General features: G+C 38.9%; 1 protein-coding gene across 1 annotated transcript in view; it reads right to left on the bottom strand.

Moving 5' to 3' along the window:
* TTC6 (tetratricopeptide repeat domain 6) overlaps window positions 1-19286 on the bottom strand; it is a 248623-nt gene that overhangs the window by 169434 nt on the left and 59903 nt on the right. The window contains exon 3 of the mRNA XM_003408458.3: window positions 8724-8936. Coding sequence (XP_003408506.3) covers window positions 8724-8936 — 213 coding nt within the window. The remainder of the gene's footprint in view (window positions 1-8723; window positions 8937-19286) is intronic.

The following is a 19286-nucleotide window of genomic DNA, read 5'->3' as shown; positions in this document are numbered from 1 at the left end:
TTTACATATACAGCTTCATAACAATAAAAATATTAGCAGTAATTTATTTATAATATTTTTATTTATTGCCTTAAAATATTGAAAAGGAAATATAGTATTTTCCCTGTATAAATTTTCTCTTCTTGATTGGTACTTTAACAGAACTTACCATTAGTCTCTTAAAGTTTGGCGTGACTGGTGGTTGCAAGCACAAGCTAAAAAGAACTTTAATGCTTTACACAACTATTTTGAACATTTATCCATTTGTACTTCTTACGGTTCTATTATATTCTATTACTGCTCCTTGGAAAAAAATCAAATACACTTCTGTCTCACAAATAATTGCCTTTTAAACAATATACGTATTTGTAATAGTGTTTTCCTAGAAAAATTGCTGAATTCATGGTAATGGTTCATCGAAGGATATTTTCCTCTGTGGGCTCCTCTGTGTTTTCTAAGACAAGATGGAAGGAAAAAAGCAGAGAGGGTTTCCTTGGGAAAAGCAAGGAGATATGGCTGAATAAGTACAGGAAGCCAGATAAGAGAGGTGTTCTTATAAATTAGGTAGTGAGTCTGGGCTTGATACACTGACAGAGTTATTGCGGCTTCTTGGGTAAAGAAGTGACAAAAATACAGAGCATTCCATCTAACCATCCAGTTAATATTTGAATTCTCTCTCCTAAATAGAGAATTCAAATATTATCTCCACCAAGTAGTCATTCAACCTGGCTTGAACACAGTCAAGAACATAGAACTTGGATATATCCAAAGGCAGCCCACTAACCCTTTGACTTTTCTAGTTGTTAGAATTTTTTTGGTTCTTTATTATTGGGCGGAACAACTTTTATCCACCAGTCTCAATTCAAATTTCAGTAACCATACAGGCACAATCTAGCTCTCTTCCATTTGACAGTGAAATATTTGAATACAGCTAACTCCCCTGGGCCTGCTCTTCCCCCAGATAAGCATCCCTGGTCCCTTCAACTCTACCTCACATGACATAGTTTTGAAGTATTATGCTTTGTCATCTTGAATGCTCTCTTCCAAACACTCTCCAATTTGTCACTGTCCGTCCTGGGGTAGAACACCCAGATGTGAATACAATATTTGAGGTGCAGTGTGATCAGATATGTCAGGAGAAAGATGACCCTCTTCTATGGCATTCATCAATCGATACAAACTATGACTGTATTTGTCTTCCTATCTGAAAACTACATTATAACCTAAAACCCTGAAGTCCTTTCACATTACTGTTGTGTCATCCCATATCTATGCACTTAGTTTGTGGACCCAAAGGCAGAACCATATACACATTTTTCCCAATTAAATTTCATCTCAAATCTGACCAACCAAATCTTACCCATCAAATTTTGGATGTTATCTGCAAATCCAATCAACGAATCTTCCATATTCTCAACCAAATTAATGGAAAATATGCTGAATCACACATAGCCCTGTAACACTCCACTAGTGTCTTTTGTCCACCAATATGCATCCTTATTACAAATCCACTTACTTGGTCACCTGACCGCAATCTAGTCTCCAAAACTGTCACTGGGAAGCTTTCATAAGTGGATTGCTGAAATCTAGATTATAATAACAATATCCAATGCTTACTGAGGTTTTTTGTATGTCAGGCATTGTTCTAAGTGCTTTATATTATAAGATCACATATAATCCTCACAATAACAACACAAGGTAGGTACTGTCCTTGTAAGGACAGATAAATTCATTAATCTCCCAAGGTCAAACTGCTGTAAGTGGTAAAGTGAGGATTCCATCTCTGGCATTCTAGCCCCAAAGTCTGTGCAATTCACCACGATACTCTTGTGGTAAACACTAGGTCTAACATTTTTCTGATATTCAGGCTAGTAACTTGAGGAAATGAGGTTGATCTATGACTTGTCCTTAGGGAACTCATGCTGGCTTCAAGTGATTACTGATTCTTTTTATAAGTGTTCAAGCACACTATCCTTTTAATGACTCATTTAATCATTCTAGAGTTTTGTCCAAGATCAATGCATGGACTGATAAAGCCACAACTCCCACTCTTAACAAAAAAAAATCAGACCTACAGTTGTCATTCTGTAGGTTTCTGGCACCAATCCCATAGCCGCCACTCCTCAAAGCCACTGCTGACAGGGGCGCAGCAATCTCATTTGCAGGAATCAGTGTGTCTGAGACAACAGGCTTAAACTTATCTAGGGTAACTCTTAAAATCTTTTACCAATCTTGGGCTTCAAGTTTCTTTTACCAATTCTTCTTCTCTTCTTCCTAAACTAAAACTTACTCTCCTTGTCAGATTAAAGAGAAGCAAAGTAGGAATTTATCAGCTTCCTTTTCTCTGTCATATTTCTGTTTATTTAAAACTTCAACTGTGTTCCAAAAATAAATTGAGGCAGCTCTGTCATCTGCTCTCATCACACTATTCATCCATAATGACAGGGTTATCCTTCCTTTTTTCCTCTCTTTGCTCCAAAACTAACACACAAAATACTACTTTGTTCTTAGCATTATTCCCAGGTCTCAACCCATTCTGGATCTTGGCCTTTTGGTATTACTGTTATAGCCACACGCCACTTTTGTATTTATCTATGGATATGTATTTCTTCTTTCATCTTTTCTATGTTTTAAAACTCCGAATGTAATAGATCACTCATAATTGTTTTGTGAGAATTTGGGAGGTTTAGAGCTTCTCACAACTCTTTAAATTTCCTTTCATTTTAGAATCTCAGATCATGTAATCATATCTAAATTTTTTACTGACATTTTCCCTCCTAAAATTGTTCAGTAATCTTCTCACTGGCCATTGTATCAGTCATTTCTTCACACACACAAAAAAAAAAAACCCTGCTGCCGTCGAGTCGATTCTGACTCATAGTGACTCTACAGGACAGAATAGAACTGCCTCATGTGGTTTCCAAGGAGCGCCTGATGGATTCAAACTGCCCACTTTTGGTAAGCAGCCATAGTTCTTAACCACTATGCCACCAGGGTTTCCCATTTTTTCACAGGTCATCATTATTTCTAATTAACCTTTCCTTTTTGTTGGTCATGATTTAGACCGGAATACTAAATGACCTTTATTGTTCTAATAAACGACCTTTATTGTTCTAATAAACTTCCAAAAGTAGAAATGGCCATAAATGTAAGGATTTATCAAATTCTTTACTTTTTTTGTGAAATGAGGGCTTCTGACATATGTCTGAGCAGCTGAAGTTCTGCACTGCTCCTCTTTCACACCTTTGTGCTAGTCCCATTAGGTATGTTGAAGGAGGTCTTCTTTTCCCTCCAATCTGGCCAGACTTGAAATATGCTGCTCCTTATTCCTGTGCCAGAGATGCTAGAAACTAACTTCATGGCCTCAAATGTCCATGTACAGGGTAAAGTTCACGGATAATAACTGATCTTTAGATACTAAAACGAATAGATAAATACAAGATGCTTGGTGAGGACTTGGTGGGATGAGTCAGAGAAATACTTCCAGTGGTATCATTTATGGCATTATAATGTGCCCCACAATAGCCCACAACAATAAACCATATGTCTTATTGGACATTCTCTTCTCCTCCCCTTGAAACACCTCTAGTTTCCGTTTAGTGTCCTCTTAATCTATTCCCCAAGTCTCTCTGCTCAAATCATTCTTGCTAGTTCTGCGAGGGACACTCCGTTCTAGTCATTTTTTACAACTGAATGCGTGTTTCTGTACTTAATCAGACATCCATTAGTTGTTGGTACAAAAGGGCAGCATTGCAAAGTGGTAAGAAGCGAAGGTTACAGAATTAGACAACCTCGGTTCAGGTCCTGCCTCTGCAACTTAACTAGATGTTTGCGCTTGAGCAAGTTATTTATCACCTCTACAACTCAGTTTTTTAGCTGTAAAATGAGGGCAATAATAAGTTTTTATTAGGCATAATTAAAATAACATACGTAAAATATTAATTAAAGTGGCTGGCACATAGTAAACACTCAATAAATTCTAGTTACCAAAATAAATAATTTTGCATAAATTCTTAATAATATTTACTACCAGCCACAACAAGCCAAAAGAACTAACATTATGGAATTTTTCCAATGAAGGATTTGAAATCCCTGACAGGCCATCATGGTTAAACCATTTTGTCCAGAAAATCCATTTTATTCTTCATCAGACTTAGCAGTTAACCAGTTGCCTCTCGTGTCTACCTTTGATTTTCAAAGTCCCAGCAGCTCAGATTGAAGAACAGATAAAAAACACCATCTATGCACACAAGCTTAACACTTTTTCAGCAAGATATTATAGTCCTTAGAGACACTTTCTAAGTCTCCACATCTAGAAGGTGTCAGCCTAACACACAGGATTCACCTGGAATAGTTAGCAATTAGTGGGTTCAATTAGTCTTGGCAGGCTTCACTTCATACTCCAAGTGCCTGCTTCAGAAAGACAGGTGCCTTCTGATAGGGTTGGTCACCAATCACAAAATAAATCCTTCCTCCCTGATGGCAGTGCAGATTTTCTCTGATTGCTTGTGGATCTTCCTTATTACCTATTGTTCCTGGAAGATCAATATGCTAGTGTCATGCAGAATGAACCTAAGAAGGCAGGACCTCAGACATGAAGAAAACGAAGAAGTAATTCCACTAATCCAGAAATGAAGTCACCAGGATCTAGACTAGCATGTGGGCAACCAGAAAAAAGATGAAGAAAATATAAGCAGTGATGTTTGGGAAGAATCCTGGGCCTGGAGACTGATTATATATAAAAGGCAAGGGCAGACAATGGTCATAGGTATAAAAAAAAAAATATCCAAGGTTTAAGTGTTGGAAGTCAGGGGCAAAAACTGAAGAACTAGTAATGGCCAGCTGACTTGGATGAAGCTTGGTAGGGCTGTGGTGATCGGTGGGGAGAGGGGAGCTCGGAAAGAGAAAGATCAATGAGGAAAGTTGTTTCTTTGAGAATGGGCATCCCTCTGAATCAACCTGAGGGGGAGGGACCCCTCATAATAATCAAAATGGTATGCTATGGCAAATGGAAAAGAGGATTTTCTTAATCCTAATAATGCATCTATCTTTACATTGTTGTTGTTCGGTGCCATCAAGTCGGTTCCTACTCATAGCGGCCCTGTGTACACAGAATGAAACACTGCCCAGTCCCAGGCCATGACCACAATCGTTGTTATGCTTGAGCCCACTGTTGCAGCCACTGTGTCAATCCATCTCGTTGAGAGTCTTCCTCTTCTCCACTGACCCTGTACTTTACCAAGCACGATGTCCTTCTCCAGGGACTGATCCCTCCTGACAACATGTCAAAAGTATGTGAGATGCAGTCCTGCCATCCTTGCTTCTAAGGTGCATTCTGGTTGTACTTCTTCCAAGACAGATTTGCTCGTTCTTCTGGCAGTCCATGGTATATTCAATATTCTTCACCAACACCACAATTCAAAGGCATCAATTCTTCTTTGGTCTTCCTTACTCATTGTCCAGCTTTCCCATGCATGCATATGAGAAGATTGAAAACACCACGGCTTGGGTCAGGAGCACTTTAGTCCTCAAGGTGTCATCTTTGCATTTCAACACTTTAAAGAGATCCTTTGCAGCAGATATGCCCAATGCAATACGTCTTTTGATTTCTTGAATGCTGCTTCCATGAATGTTGATTGCGGATCAAGTAAAATGAAATCCTTGACAACTTCAATCTTTTCTCTGTTTATCGTGATGCTGCTTATTAATCCAGTTGTGAGGATTTCTGTTTTCTTTAGGTTGAGGTGTAATCCAGTAAGTGCTTCAAGTCTTTTTCACTTTCAGCAAGGAAGGTTGTGTCATCTGCATAACGAAGGTTGTCAATGAGTCTTCTGTCAATCTTGACGCCCTGTTCTTCATATAGTCCAGCTTCTCAGATTATTTGCTCAGCATACAGATTGAATAAATATGCTGAAAGGATACAACCCTGACACACACCTTTCTGGACTTTAAACCACACAGTATCCCCTTGTTCTGCCCAAACAACTGCCTCTTGATCCATGTACAGGTTCCTCATGAGCACAATTAAGTGCTCTGGAATTCCCACTCTTCGCAATGTTATACATAATTTGTTATGATCCACACAGTTGAATGCCTTTGTGCAGTCAACAAAACGCAGCTAACAACCCTCTAATATTCTCTGCTTTCAGCCAGGATCCATCTGACATGAGCAATGATATCCCCGGTTCCATATCCTCTTCTGGATCTGGCCTGAATTTCTGGCAGTTCCCTGTTGATATACTGCTGCAGCCGTTTTTGAATGATCTTCAGCAAAATTTTGCTCACGTGTGACATTAGTGATATTGTTCTATAATTTCCACATTCAGTTGGATCACCTTTCTAGGGAATAGGCACAAACAGATCTTTTCCAATCACTTGGCCAAGTAGCTGTCTTTCAAACTTCTTGGCATAGACGAGTGAACGCTTCCAGCACTGCATCTGTTTGTCGAAACATCTCAATTGATATTCTGCCAATTCCTGGAGCCTTGTTTTTTGCCAAAGCCTCCAGTGCAGTTTGGACTTCTTCCTTCAGCACCATTGGTTCCTGGTCATATGCCACCTCTTGAAATGTTTTGAACATTGACCAATTCTTTTTAGTATAATGATTCTGTGTAATCTTTCCATCCTCTTTTGATGCTTCCCATGTCGTTTAATATTTTCCCCATAGAATCCTTCACTATTGCAGCTCGAGGCTTGAATTTTTTCTTCAGTTCTTTCAGCTTAAGCAATGCCCAGTGTGTTCTTCCCTTTTGGTTTCCTATCTTCAGCTCTTTACTCACGTCATTATAATACTTTGCTTCATCTTCTCGAGCCACCCTTTGAAATCTTCTGTTCAACTCTAATTCATCATTTCTTCCTTTTACTTTAGCTACTCAATGTTCAAGAGCAAGTTTCAGAGTCTCTTCTGGCATTCATTTTGGTCTTTTCTTTCTTTCCTGTCTTTTCAATGACCTCTTGCTTTTTTCACATATGATGTCCTTGATTCATCCCACAACTTGTCTGGTCTTCGGTCATTAGTGTTCAACGTGTCATATCTCTTCTTGAGATGGTCTCTAATTCAAGGTCGTACTTTGGCTTGCGTCGACTTGTTCTAATTTTCTTCAGTTTCAACTTGAACTTGTGTATGAGCAATTGATGGTCTGTCCACAGTTGGCTCCTGGCCTTGTTCTGACTGATGATATTGAGCTTTTCCATTGACTCTTTCCACAGATGTAGTCAATCTGATACCTGTGTATTCCATCTGGCAAGGTCTATGTGTATAGTCGCCGTTTATGTTGGTGAAAGAAGGTATTTGCAATGAAGAGGTCATTGGTTTTGCAAAATTATGGCATGCAATCTCCAGCATCATTTCTATCACCAAGGCCATATTTTCCAACTACCTATCCTCCTTCTTTGTTTCCAACTCTTGCATTCCAATCACTAGTAATTATCAACGCATCCTGATTGTATGTTCGATCAATTTCAGACTGCAGAAAAATCTTCTATTTCTTCATCTTTGGCCTTAGCAGTTGGTGCACAAATTCAATTAATAGTGGTATTAACTGGTCTTCCTTGTAGGTGTATGGATATTATCCTATCACTGACAGCGTTGTACTTCAGGATAGATCTTGAAATGTTCTTTTTGGCAATGAATTCAACGCTGTTCCTCTTCAAGCTGTCATTCCTGGCATAGTAGACCATACGCTGGTCCAATTCAAAATGACCAATATCAGTCCATTTCAGCTCAGTAATGCCTAAGATATTGATGTTTATGCATTCCATTTCATTTTTAATGATTTCCAATTTTCCTAGATTCATACTTCGTACATTCCAGGTTCCGATGATTAATGGATGTTTGCAGCTGTTTCTCCTCATTTTGAGTCATGACACAAACAAAAGGTCACAGCAAATAAAGGCCCTGAAAGCTTGACTCCATCTATGTCATTAAGGTCAGCTCTACTTTGAGGAGGCAACTCTTCCCCAGTCGTCTTTTGAGTGCCTTCCAACCTGGGGGGCTCATCTTCTGGCACTATATCAGACAATGTTGCACTGCTACTCATAAGGTTTTCACTGGCTAATTCTTTTCAGAAATAGGCTGCCAGATCTTTCTTCCTCATCTGTCTTAGTCTGGAAGCTCAGCTGAAACCTGTCCACAATGGATGACCCTGCTGGTATCTGAATATCGGTGGCATAGCTTCCAGCACCTAAGCAACACACAAGCCCCCAGAGTACAACAAATTGACAGACACATGGAGGTAACTTTAAATAAATGTAAAAATTAAAGTATTCAGTAAATAATAGTAAGGTGACCATGCAGACACAGTAAAAATATTAAAATGATGTATAAAGAACCTGAATCTAGGAAATACTCTCACATTAAGAAAAGACTCAGGAGTTACGGTAATCCTAAACAGAGGAAAGTTAAAAGGCTACGAAGTTCATCCAGTTCTGGGTCCTGGGCTATATAGTTCCTGACTCTCCCAAAATGATAAGTGGAAGACTCTTGGTGTTTCTGAAGGAGGTTCCTTCCCTCCCTGAAAGTCTGTTCTCTCTCCTCAGGATTGTAACTAGGTTTGAGACTGAAAGCCCTTAAAAACTAAATAGTCCCTTTTCCCAAATAGGCAATTTGCACTTTTGAGGTCCACTTTTTCAGGGTGACTCCCCCGCCCCATGCTTCTGTTTCTACCATTTCCTCCTACCTGCATATCCCGAACTCCCATAACTGTAAGGGTTTCCAACATAAACTTTTTTTTTTTTTTTTTTACCTTTAGAGACATCCGCTTGGCTGCTTTTGAGTCACCTGTGGGCTGTTCATCTCCCGAAAGTTTACGTGATTCCTCTGCTCGCTGAACTTCTGAAATTTCCTGAGGTTTAAATACCATGCTGCCTGCTTCTGAGGCTCCCCATTCTGACGTATCCTCTTGTTCAATCTGAAAAACGTTTGATACAGCTTCGGGAATTTCTTCGAGCAGACTTTGCTGAAAAAGGTAAACATAAAAGAATGCTCTTTTTATTGGCCCTTCCGAAGTTTTAAGGCATGCAATGTCTTCTAGCTGACAACAAAATAAATAGGAAAAGGCATATTTGAGATTAAGCAGAGGTGATAAATTCCCTCTGAAGATTTGGAAAGAGAAACTCAAATTTAAGAAAAATGGAGGCTGGCAAAGTACTGTCCTTGTCCCTTGTCCCCAAAAAGATGGCTAGCCCACAGTTATCACAAACCTTAAGGAAATAGACAAGACTATAATCTTGCTCTGATGCCACCCCACACTCACACTGAGTGAAGGGCTAGGCTAGCACATTCGACAAAAAGGCATTGCTGGCTGGTTCTCATTTTCATTATCCATCACCCAGGCTAAGATACCCAGCTTTGCTTTTAGGTCAGCCTTGGATCCACTGAGAAATACAAGCCCAAACTGAGGTTCCATGGCCATGAGAAATGGGATGCTGTTCCTGCAGGAACCTGACCTCAATTCCTCAGTGAAGAGCTTAAGTACTGACTCAGAGGCCTTGAGAAGACCACCAGGACACCCCCGTTCCATCCCAAGGCCAAATGAAAATCTGTCACAAACTCTCATCCCTCCACCTGTTTTGTGTTCTTCAAAAAACTCTCACTGACTTAGAATTATATCTCTGCAGATCTTAATGAAAGTATCTTTATAGCCATGTTTGGGTATTAGCCAATTTAAACCAAGATTATTTTAGATTACGGGGCACAGGCAGTTAAAGCCTCACTGCCTCAAATTAAAAAATGATGAAAACTAGTATGACTTACATAAAAGTCTGACTTCTACAGAATGTCAAATGCAATTGTATCACTTTGTTCTTTGGTATACTCATTCGCCAATAAGTAAAATAAAGGATAAAGAAATAGCATACATGCACAACAGTTCGTCAGTCAAGAAATTTAAAGTTTGCAAAATGAAACTGTAATCTCGAGCTCGTGTTTTTATAAAGCCACTGGCTGGTGTTAGGGGAAGAATAAGAGCTTTGGAATCAGACAAGGCTGAGTTCAAATCCTGAAATTCATCCAATTAATACATATGTGATAATGGTTGAGTAATTTAATTTTTTTTTTAGCCTCATTTTCCTCCTTGGTTAAAAAGGGAGCTAACAAAACCCTTTCGACAAAATGGCAGAGTAGACATACAGCGATATAAGTAGAGGGCCCTGTACCCACACCATCTACCTATGACAAGCTCCTTCATTTTATGTTCCATAGCTTTTGATCACAACTTTTCTTTTGTTCCTGGCTTCCTCAATACACTCTCCCAAGGTTCTGGCTTGGGAGACTGAGTAGTGGAAGATACCACCCACCCTCTAAAATAGAAAATGCAGAAAAAAAAAAAAAAAAAAAAGCTTGAGGAGAGACTAACTGCAGTCCTCCAGCTGCAATTCACCTAGTCAATTTCTTCAGAACTCTGCCCAACCTCTCCTCCTCCCAAAGCCTTTCCTGGTCTTACCACTGCTCTGTCCCCTGACTCTAGTTTAGCATGTATCACACTGTATTACTGCTGTCTACATAATAGTCACCATTATAATCATAATTGCCAACATATATTGAGCACTACTTAATTCTAATCTTGACCTCAACTTCATAAAAGAGAAACTGTTTTTAATGCTGTTTTTTTGACTGAGGAAACTGAGGCTTAAAAAAGTTAAATAACTAGCCCAAAGCCACAGTGAGATTAAGTTGCAGAGCTGTGTTTGAACTCCTCCCCCCAGTAGACTAATAATTCTCATGGTGTGGTCTGCAGACCCTTGAGAGTTCCCAAGTGCCTTTCAGTGGTCTGCAATGTCAAAACTATTTTCATAATAACACTAAAACATCATTTGCCGTTTTTCACTGTGTTGACATTTACACTGATAATGGAAAAGCAATGCTGAGTAAAAGAGTAAACCAATACTTTTCAAATGCTAACTCATGAGGTTATAAAGTCATGAAGGGGTAAAAAAGATCCATTCAAAGTGCAAGGTAGATCTACGGATTTTAATGTAATGATACACAAATAGTTCATTTATCTCATTTCAGACACTACATTGCAACTAACCTTTCAGAAACTACCACTTGTGGAATTTTGGTGTATTAACAAGGAAGAGTATCCATAATTACATAAAGAGGCTATTAAAACACAGTTCCCTTCCCAAACCTGAGTGAGGTCAGAATTACTTAATATACTTCAAGCAAAACAATATATTGCAAAAGATTGAACGCAGAAGCAGATATGAGAATACAGCTGTCTACTAAACCAGATACTAAAGAGATTTGTAAAACATGAAAGACAATCCCACTCTTCAAGCTAATTATTTTTGTTTTGGGAAATATAGTTATTTTTCATTAAAAATGTTATACTGACATGTAATTGGCATTCTTAAAGGAATGAATAAATAATTTTTATTGTTTTAATTTCTAATATGGTAAATATTGGTAAAAATCCACACAAACAAAAATTCCTTTCTGTCCTTAAACTAATTTTTAGTGTAAAGGGATCCTGAGACCAAAAAGTTTAAGAACTTATAAAATTTAAAGTGTCCCACTTTTATATCTCAAACTCTTAGCACATTGTAGACCCTCTGCATTTATTTATGAATGAGTGAATGAATAAATAATATTTTTCAATTTTTTCTACTACGTAATTAGTCTCTATTAGAATATTCATTGCATAGTATTGCAATTTGTCTTTTGATATATAGGTCAACCTTATACAAAGAGTGCCTCAAGAGCAAAAACCATTACAATAAAACCTACAAAAGTCAGAACCTGTGTAAGGCAGAAACCTGTCAGAGAAGGAAAACTAAAATATTTTCCACTAAAATGAGTGATAGAAAAGTAAGACTGCACTCTGTCAAAAGCAGAAAACTTTTGAGATCTGGAAAAACAAGGCAGTCCCCTTGAATTCCAGCTCTCACAGGATTCACTCTATTTATGTCTTTTCATCAACCACGTCTAAAACAATGCCTGGCAAATAATAGAAGGAAGGGAGGAATAAATTCCTTCATGTTTTTATATTTTGTATGTGAGGAAATCAACCTTCATGACGACTCTTCACATTCAAAATGGTGAGTACTTAAAAAGAAAAGGTGTTCCATTAAGAATGCACCATTTGATCAGCGCCTGATCTCTAAAATCTACATGACACTGCAAAAACTCCACTGCAAAAAGACAAATAACCCAATTAAAAAATGGACAAAAGATATGAATAGACACTTCACTAAAGAAGACATTCAGGTAGCTAATAGATACTTGAGGAAATGGTCACGATCATTAGCCATTAGAGAAATGCAGATCAAAACTACAATGAGATTTCATCTCACTCCAACAAGGCTGGCATTAATGCAAAAAACACAAAAGAATAAATGTTGGAGAGGCTGCGGAGAAACTGGAACACCTATACACTGCTGGTGGGAATGTCAAATGGTACAACCACTTCGGAAATCGATTTGGTGCTTCCTTAAAAAGCTAGAAATAGAACTACCATACGATCTAGCAATCCCACTCCTTGGAATATATCCTAGAGAAATAAGAGCCTTTACACGAACAGATATATGCACACCCATGTTTATTGCAGCACTGTTTACAATAGCAGAAAGATGGAAGCAACTAAGGTGCCCATCAATGGATGAATGGATAAATAAATTATGGTATATTCACACAATGGAATACTACGCATTGATAAAGATCAGTGAGGAATCTGTGAAACATTTCATAACATGGAGGAACCTGGAAGGCATTACACTGAGTGAAATTAGTCAGCTGCAAAGGGATGAATATTGTATAAGACCACTATTATAAGAGAAATAGTCCAAACTGAGAAGAAAACATCCTTTTGTGGATACAAGACGGGGGAGGGAGGGAAGGAAAGGGGCAGTCACTAATTAGATAGTAGATAAGAACTACTTTAGGTGAAGAGAAAGGCAGCACACAATACAGGGAAGGTCAGCACAATTGGACTAAACCAAAAGCAGTTGCCTGAATAAACTGAATGCTTCAAAGGCCAGTGTAGCAGGGACAGGGGTCTGGGGACCATGGTTTCAGGGGACATCTAAGTCAATTGGCATAATAAAATCTATTAAGAAAACATTCTGCATCCCACTTTGAAGAGTGGTGTCTGGGGTCTTAAACACTAGCAAGCAGCCATCTAAGATGCTTCAATTGGTCTCAACCCACCTAGATCAAAGGAGAATGAAGAACACCAAGGACACAAGGTGATTACGAGCCCAGGAGACAGAAAGGGCCACATGAACCAGAGACTACATCAGCCTCAGACCAGAAGAACTAGACGGTGCTTGGCTACAACCGATGACTGCCCTGACAGGGAACACAACAGAGAACCCCTGAGGGAGCAGGACAGCAGTGGGATGCAGACCCCAAATTCTCATAAAAAGACCAGACTTAATGGTCTGACTGAGACTACAAGAACCCCGGTGGTCATGGCCTCCAGACCTTCTCTTGGCCCAGGACAGGAACCATTCCCAAAGCCAACTCTTCAGACATGGATTGGACTGGACAATGGCTTGGAGAGGGATGCTGGTGAGGAGTGAGCTTCTTGGATCAGGTGGACACTTGAGACTATGTTGGCATCTCCTGCCTGGAGGGGAGGTGAGAGGGTGGAGGGGGTTAGAAGCTGGCAAAATGGACACAAAAAAGAGACAGCGGAGGGAGAGAGTGGGCTGTCTCATTAGGGGGAGAGTAATTGGAAGTGTGTAGCAAGGTGTATATGGGTTTTTGGGTGAGAGACTGACTTGATTTGTAAACTTTCACTTAAAGCACAATAAAAATTATATATAAAAAAAGAATGCACCTTTCTTTAACCTTAGGGGGCAGTGAGTTTATGTTAATTAGAGAGGAACAACTCAGAAAGGAGAATGCGAATGGCTGCAGCACAACTCAAAAATTGTAATCAATGTCACTAAATTGAACATGTAGAAATGGTTGAACTGGTGTATGTTTTGCTCTGTATATTCTCAATACCTACAACAAAATAAAAAGAAAGGAAGGCTCCATTTCAAAAAGGAAATAAGTCACATGAAAGAACTAAGAGAGCTCTGCCCTGTGACACTGAGATGTTCACACTGAAGCTGCCATGCTCTGAAGGCAGTGTGCCAGCCACTGCTTAGAAAGGGCTAGGTCTCCTGAGATGGGAACACGTTGAACAGGGCTGCCCAGACAAATCTCAGCCCAGGAACTGGCAAGGGCAGTTTCTTGGGCAGTCTAAGGGACAGTTAGGACAGACAGAGTTGTGCTCTCTGACATGGAAGAGGCACCCAAAAAATGTGCCTCGTATCAATGATACTGCAGAGAAGCCTCTCTACCACAGCCCAGTGAGTGAGGCATTTTACCTCAAAATTTGTAAGCTTTCTCATAAAAAGCCAATGGTCAACTGGTGATTGCTTGTAAATGTCAAAGCTGAGAGTATGGTTGCCACAAAGTTACAAAGAAATTGATAATTTATGTCTTCATTTTAAATAATCAAGATGATGTCTAAAAAAAAAAAAAAAATGATGTCTAAACTAGGTACCTAATAGTTGGCCTCTTTCACAGTTTCCTTCAAACGGTATCTTTTCTTATACTTACAGGAATATGTAGCTAATGGTACCTTTTCTTTTTTTTTTTTTTTTAGTGCCAAGTCAGGTTTATTCTATTAATGAAGATTGCTATTTTTCTAAACTTAATCAGTCTTGTGTTTTCAGCTTAATATGCCTATTACAAAGATTTAAAGGTCAGTTTTTTTTTTTTTTTTATCTACCTGGAAATGATGCAACCTAGATGCCGCTACCCTAGATATCAGTTTTAAGCCCACAGCAAGTGTGGTAACCTGCACAATTCATTTATCCACATACCTTTTGTTGAGACCTAGGCAGAGGATGGAACTACAAACGGGAAAAAGACATGTCTCAATCCAGATGGATCTCAAACTCTAGTAGTTTACCATTCATGGTAATTCTAACATTACAGCATCCATGGCTGTTGTGAAAAGGTTCTGTATCCTCTCTTAACGTGGTGTTTTCCTTAAAACGAAGGGTGATCTGAATTTTTATGTATGTGGGATCATATTCTCGGGAACTAAAGAAGCTTGCTATTTAATATCATTTCACAAATCCTTTGTAAAGGAGTTGATCATCATGCCATCATTTGTTTGATGTAAATGCAGATTTCTGTACACAGAAAGACACTTCCCACTCACACAGAATATGTTCCAGATTCCTTTGACTACCACAAGTATTCTGCCAATAATACATGAAAAGGGAGTTTTATTTCTAAAACTAATTTCTGTCACTAACTATCCATATTTCCCTACAAAATTCTCCCCTTGTCAATGCTTTCAACAATTCTAACTAAACACACCCACTCCACTTTACCAACATGGTTAGGTTACAAAGGCCAGGTCATCATGTGAAAACCAGCATTATAGAAGAGTCAGGGCCATGCCCAGCCTTCGGCGTGGTTAGACACTCCTGCGCTTCTCTGGATGTAAGTGGCATGGCAGGCCCCCCTTCCCCACCACAGCTGAGCCCTTGGGGGTTGGCGGGGTGGCGGCGGTCAGGGGTTGCCCACTGCATCTGGAGCAGTAGAGTCTTGCCATCTCCTGGCCGCACTCCAGGCCTCCTCGCAGACCCACCTTCCTGCTCCACCAGCCTGGACACAGGCCTTGGTGGCGGGCTGTTCCTGGGCCTACAGGCAGGTGAGGCCCAGCTACCTGGGCCCAACTGAGGCTGCAGAGGTGGTAGACAGGCCTCTTTGGAAAAAGAAACTCTGAGCCACCGCCTGACTTCTGAGGTCCCTGCTCCTGCCACCTCCTCACAGGCCGCCTGCCCCATGCTCACCACAGGCCCAGCCCAGATCCTGGGACCAGTCCAGGTAATATGATCTGCCAGGGACCCACATGACCTTATTCCCTCTCACAAACCTCATTCTCCTCCTCCTCCTCCTCCCCCTCTGGAGTTGGCCTCTTATAAATGCACAAAATAGTCAGATAGCAGATTTTTTTCTATTGTCATAAATGCAAAACATCAGATAAGGAAACAGTAAGTGAAGAGTAGGTGTAAAGGGTAAGATGATGCTCTCTTGTAAACTAAGAATGTTTTAGTAATTCTCGAACTATTTTCTAGATCTGAATGTCTCTAGACCAGAAGAGTTGTTAATTCTTTACCTCTTGAAAAGAATTTTGTGCTTTAACTCAGAAGGTCTATACGTAGACATCAGCAGAGAGTCAGAAAAACCAGGATTCCTAATTGATATTGGGTTAGATGTGCCTGGAATTAAACGCACCTCTAAAAAAAAAAAAAAAAATTTCTTTTTTTTACTAAAATAAATCAGAGGAAATTTTTTTAAAAACTACTCTCTAGATCAGCACTCAAACAATAAGAGGCAGACTATTATTATATCAAAAAAAAAAAAAAAAAGCCAGTTTTCTTCTAGTAGATTTCTGACTCATGGCAACCCCATGTGTTTCAGAGTAGAACTGTACTCCATAGGGTTTTCAATGGCTGTGATCTTTCAAAGGTAAACTGCCAGGCCTTTCTTCCAAGGTGCCTCTGGGTAGACTCAAACCTCCCACATTCCAGTTAGCAGCTGAGCGTTTAACCATTTGCACACCCAGAGACTCCATTCTAATATGGGTGAGGAAGATATTTATTAAAGACTTTACCATTTGAGGTTCCTCAGTATTTATCTGTAATCCCTGCTCGGATTGTATCTGAGATGTTTTGTGCCACTGCATTTTCCCCGTTAAAGAAACATCCTTGAAGGGAGAAAAGAAAACAAAGCCAATTTTAAAAATTAGTGAGACACATTATTCAGTGTATTCAGTCAATATAATGCAATAAAGGAGAAATATAATTTAGTCGATGCAACAAAGGAGAAATATGGAACAAAAGGTACAATAGAAATTTTTTTTTTCATTACAAGTTCACGGCTTTTTAAGTGTTGATCTCCACAGATACATCATCAGATTTAAAAAGTCAAATAGGTAATATCAAACCAGGTACTCTGAAACAGTGCAGAGGGTCGTTCCAGAATAATAAAAGGGTCAAGTCACTAAGAAGACACAGCAGTATACACTAATGATAGAGCTTCAATATACATAAAAGAAAAACTGACCAAACTAAAAGGAGAAATAGACAAATCCACAGTTATAATGGGAAATTTCAAACCAAGACTATCAGCCTCCAGAGACTTCACTCGTAATAATATATACTTAATAACTATAGTGATACTTAATAAATATACTACTTAGGCACTAAATGTGAAAGTCAGTAAATAATTCTTTACATTCTTATAGATTTATAAATATATTGTTGAAGTACAAACACATAATGATAAATACAAAGTTCAGGGTATTGTTCAGCTCTGAGAAGGGAGGAAACTATTGGGGAGAGGTACAAAAGGTGCCTCAACTCTATGTGCCATGTTTTATTTATTTAAGCAATTGGAAGTAAATGTGGTAAAATATTAAATTTTGACAAATCTTAAAGATGAGTACTTGTTCTACACTTGAAATATTTCATAATAAAATACTTCAAAGAAATTTCTCAATGCATTCCCTTTGGATTACATAATGATGTCAAAGATGAATTAAAAAACCTCAGGAAAGAAACCTGTGGCTTACCTCACTTATAAATATCAATGCAAAATTCCCAAATAAATATCAAGCAGTATAATTTAGAGATTAATAGAACTTGAACAAAAAGGTTTTCCCAGAACTACATAGATAATTCATTGTTAATTTATTAGATTAGTAGACTAACATGGAAATACATATAATCACCTCAATAAATGTTAAGAAAAACTGTCAATACAATTTAGCATCCATTTCTGAGAGAAAAAAGAGAAACAGGAAACAACTTTCCTAACTCCATAAGAGACCTCTGCACCAGGAACTGTGTTTTATAACAGGGCGTGAGACAGGTTGGAGCCAATGCAAAAACAAAAGATCTTATGCAGTATAAGTAGAATAAAAGAGAAAACCAAAATGTCACTATTAATAAATTTTATGACAAGACATTGGAAAAAAAAAAAAAGAAAGTCAACTGAAAAGCTATTAGACCAAATTAGAGGTAAGAAGCATATCTAAGAAACTCAACAAATATCTCACAACAGCAATAACAAGTTAAATTCCCATTCTCAAAATAACAATAAGACACTGATTTAAGCAACAAATTAATAAATCTCAAAAGTATTATGTTGAACAACAATTTTTGAAAATACTATGTTGAGCAAAAGAAATTAGCTTCAAGCAGCATCAGGACAGTCAACAATAGCTCCTCCCAGCTCCTCAGTAAAATATCTACAAAGACAAACAAATATATGAAAATCCACAACACTGATATTTAAAGTCTTTGTCTAATAAATTCAATGTCTGGGCTTACTCAGGGACAGTTTCTACTAATTTTTTCCCCCCGTGTATGCGCTATACTGGGAAACCCTGGTGGCGTAGTGGTTAAGTGCTACGGCTGCTAACCAAAGGGTCAGCAGTTCGAAGCCACCAGGTGCTCCTTGGAAACTCTACGGGCAGTTCTACTCTGTCCTGTAGGGTCGCTATAGGGTTGCTATGAGTGCAAATCGACTCGAGAGCACTGGGTTTTTTGTTTTTTGGTTTTTTTTTATGGGCTATACTTTCTTACTTTGTTTTATGTTTCATAATTTTTTGTTGAAAGACACTTAGCAACCTGAGGAGTGTTTATTCATGAAAAACAACTGAATCTCAGTATACTAGTGAATTTTGTGGCATTTTAACTTGCACTAGTCCATCCCCCACTCTTAGCTATGTCAAAGAAAAAAAAAACTCAAACTCATTGCCATCAAGTGGATTCTGACTCATAGCAACCCTGTAGGACAGAGTAGAACTGCCCCAAGGGGTTTCCAAGGCTGTAAATCTTGATGGAAGCAGAATGCCACATCCTTCTCCTGCAGAGCAGCCGGTGGGTTCAAACCACCGACCTTTCGATTAGCGGCTGAGTGCACCACCAGGGCTCCTCCTGCTATGTAGCAGCCTTAAAAATTAAGAGCCTCATTCTCAGTGCAACCTGGCAGCCACTGAAGGGATAAGAACAGAGCTGAAACTCTTTAAAAATCTAATTCTCAAAAATCTGTCAATATCTGACTGTCTTTTGGTTCCATGGAAGACCTCACTTACAAAGCTATCTTTATTTGACTTGAGTTAGAGCTTACCCGCCGTGAAAAAGCCCTTTTCCAGGGAATGTAGAAAACAACTACAGGCAAGAATTTTAACATCATGACTGCCTGAGGTGGAGGATAACAGAGCAAACAATAGACTAAAAAGCTTAAAAGGAAAATCTGGGGAATAAGATATCCATAGAGGCTTTGA

The sequence above is a fragment of the Loxodonta africana genome, chromosome 10 (assembly GCF_030014295.1).
Source record: "Loxodonta africana isolate mLoxAfr1 chromosome 10, mLoxAfr1.hap2, whole genome shotgun sequence".
Lineage (NCBI taxonomy): Eukaryota > Metazoa > Chordata > Mammalia > Proboscidea > Elephantidae > Loxodonta > Loxodonta africana.
Note: the sequence above shows the minus strand (reverse complement) of the source record. Positions and strands in the feature narration are given on the sequence as shown.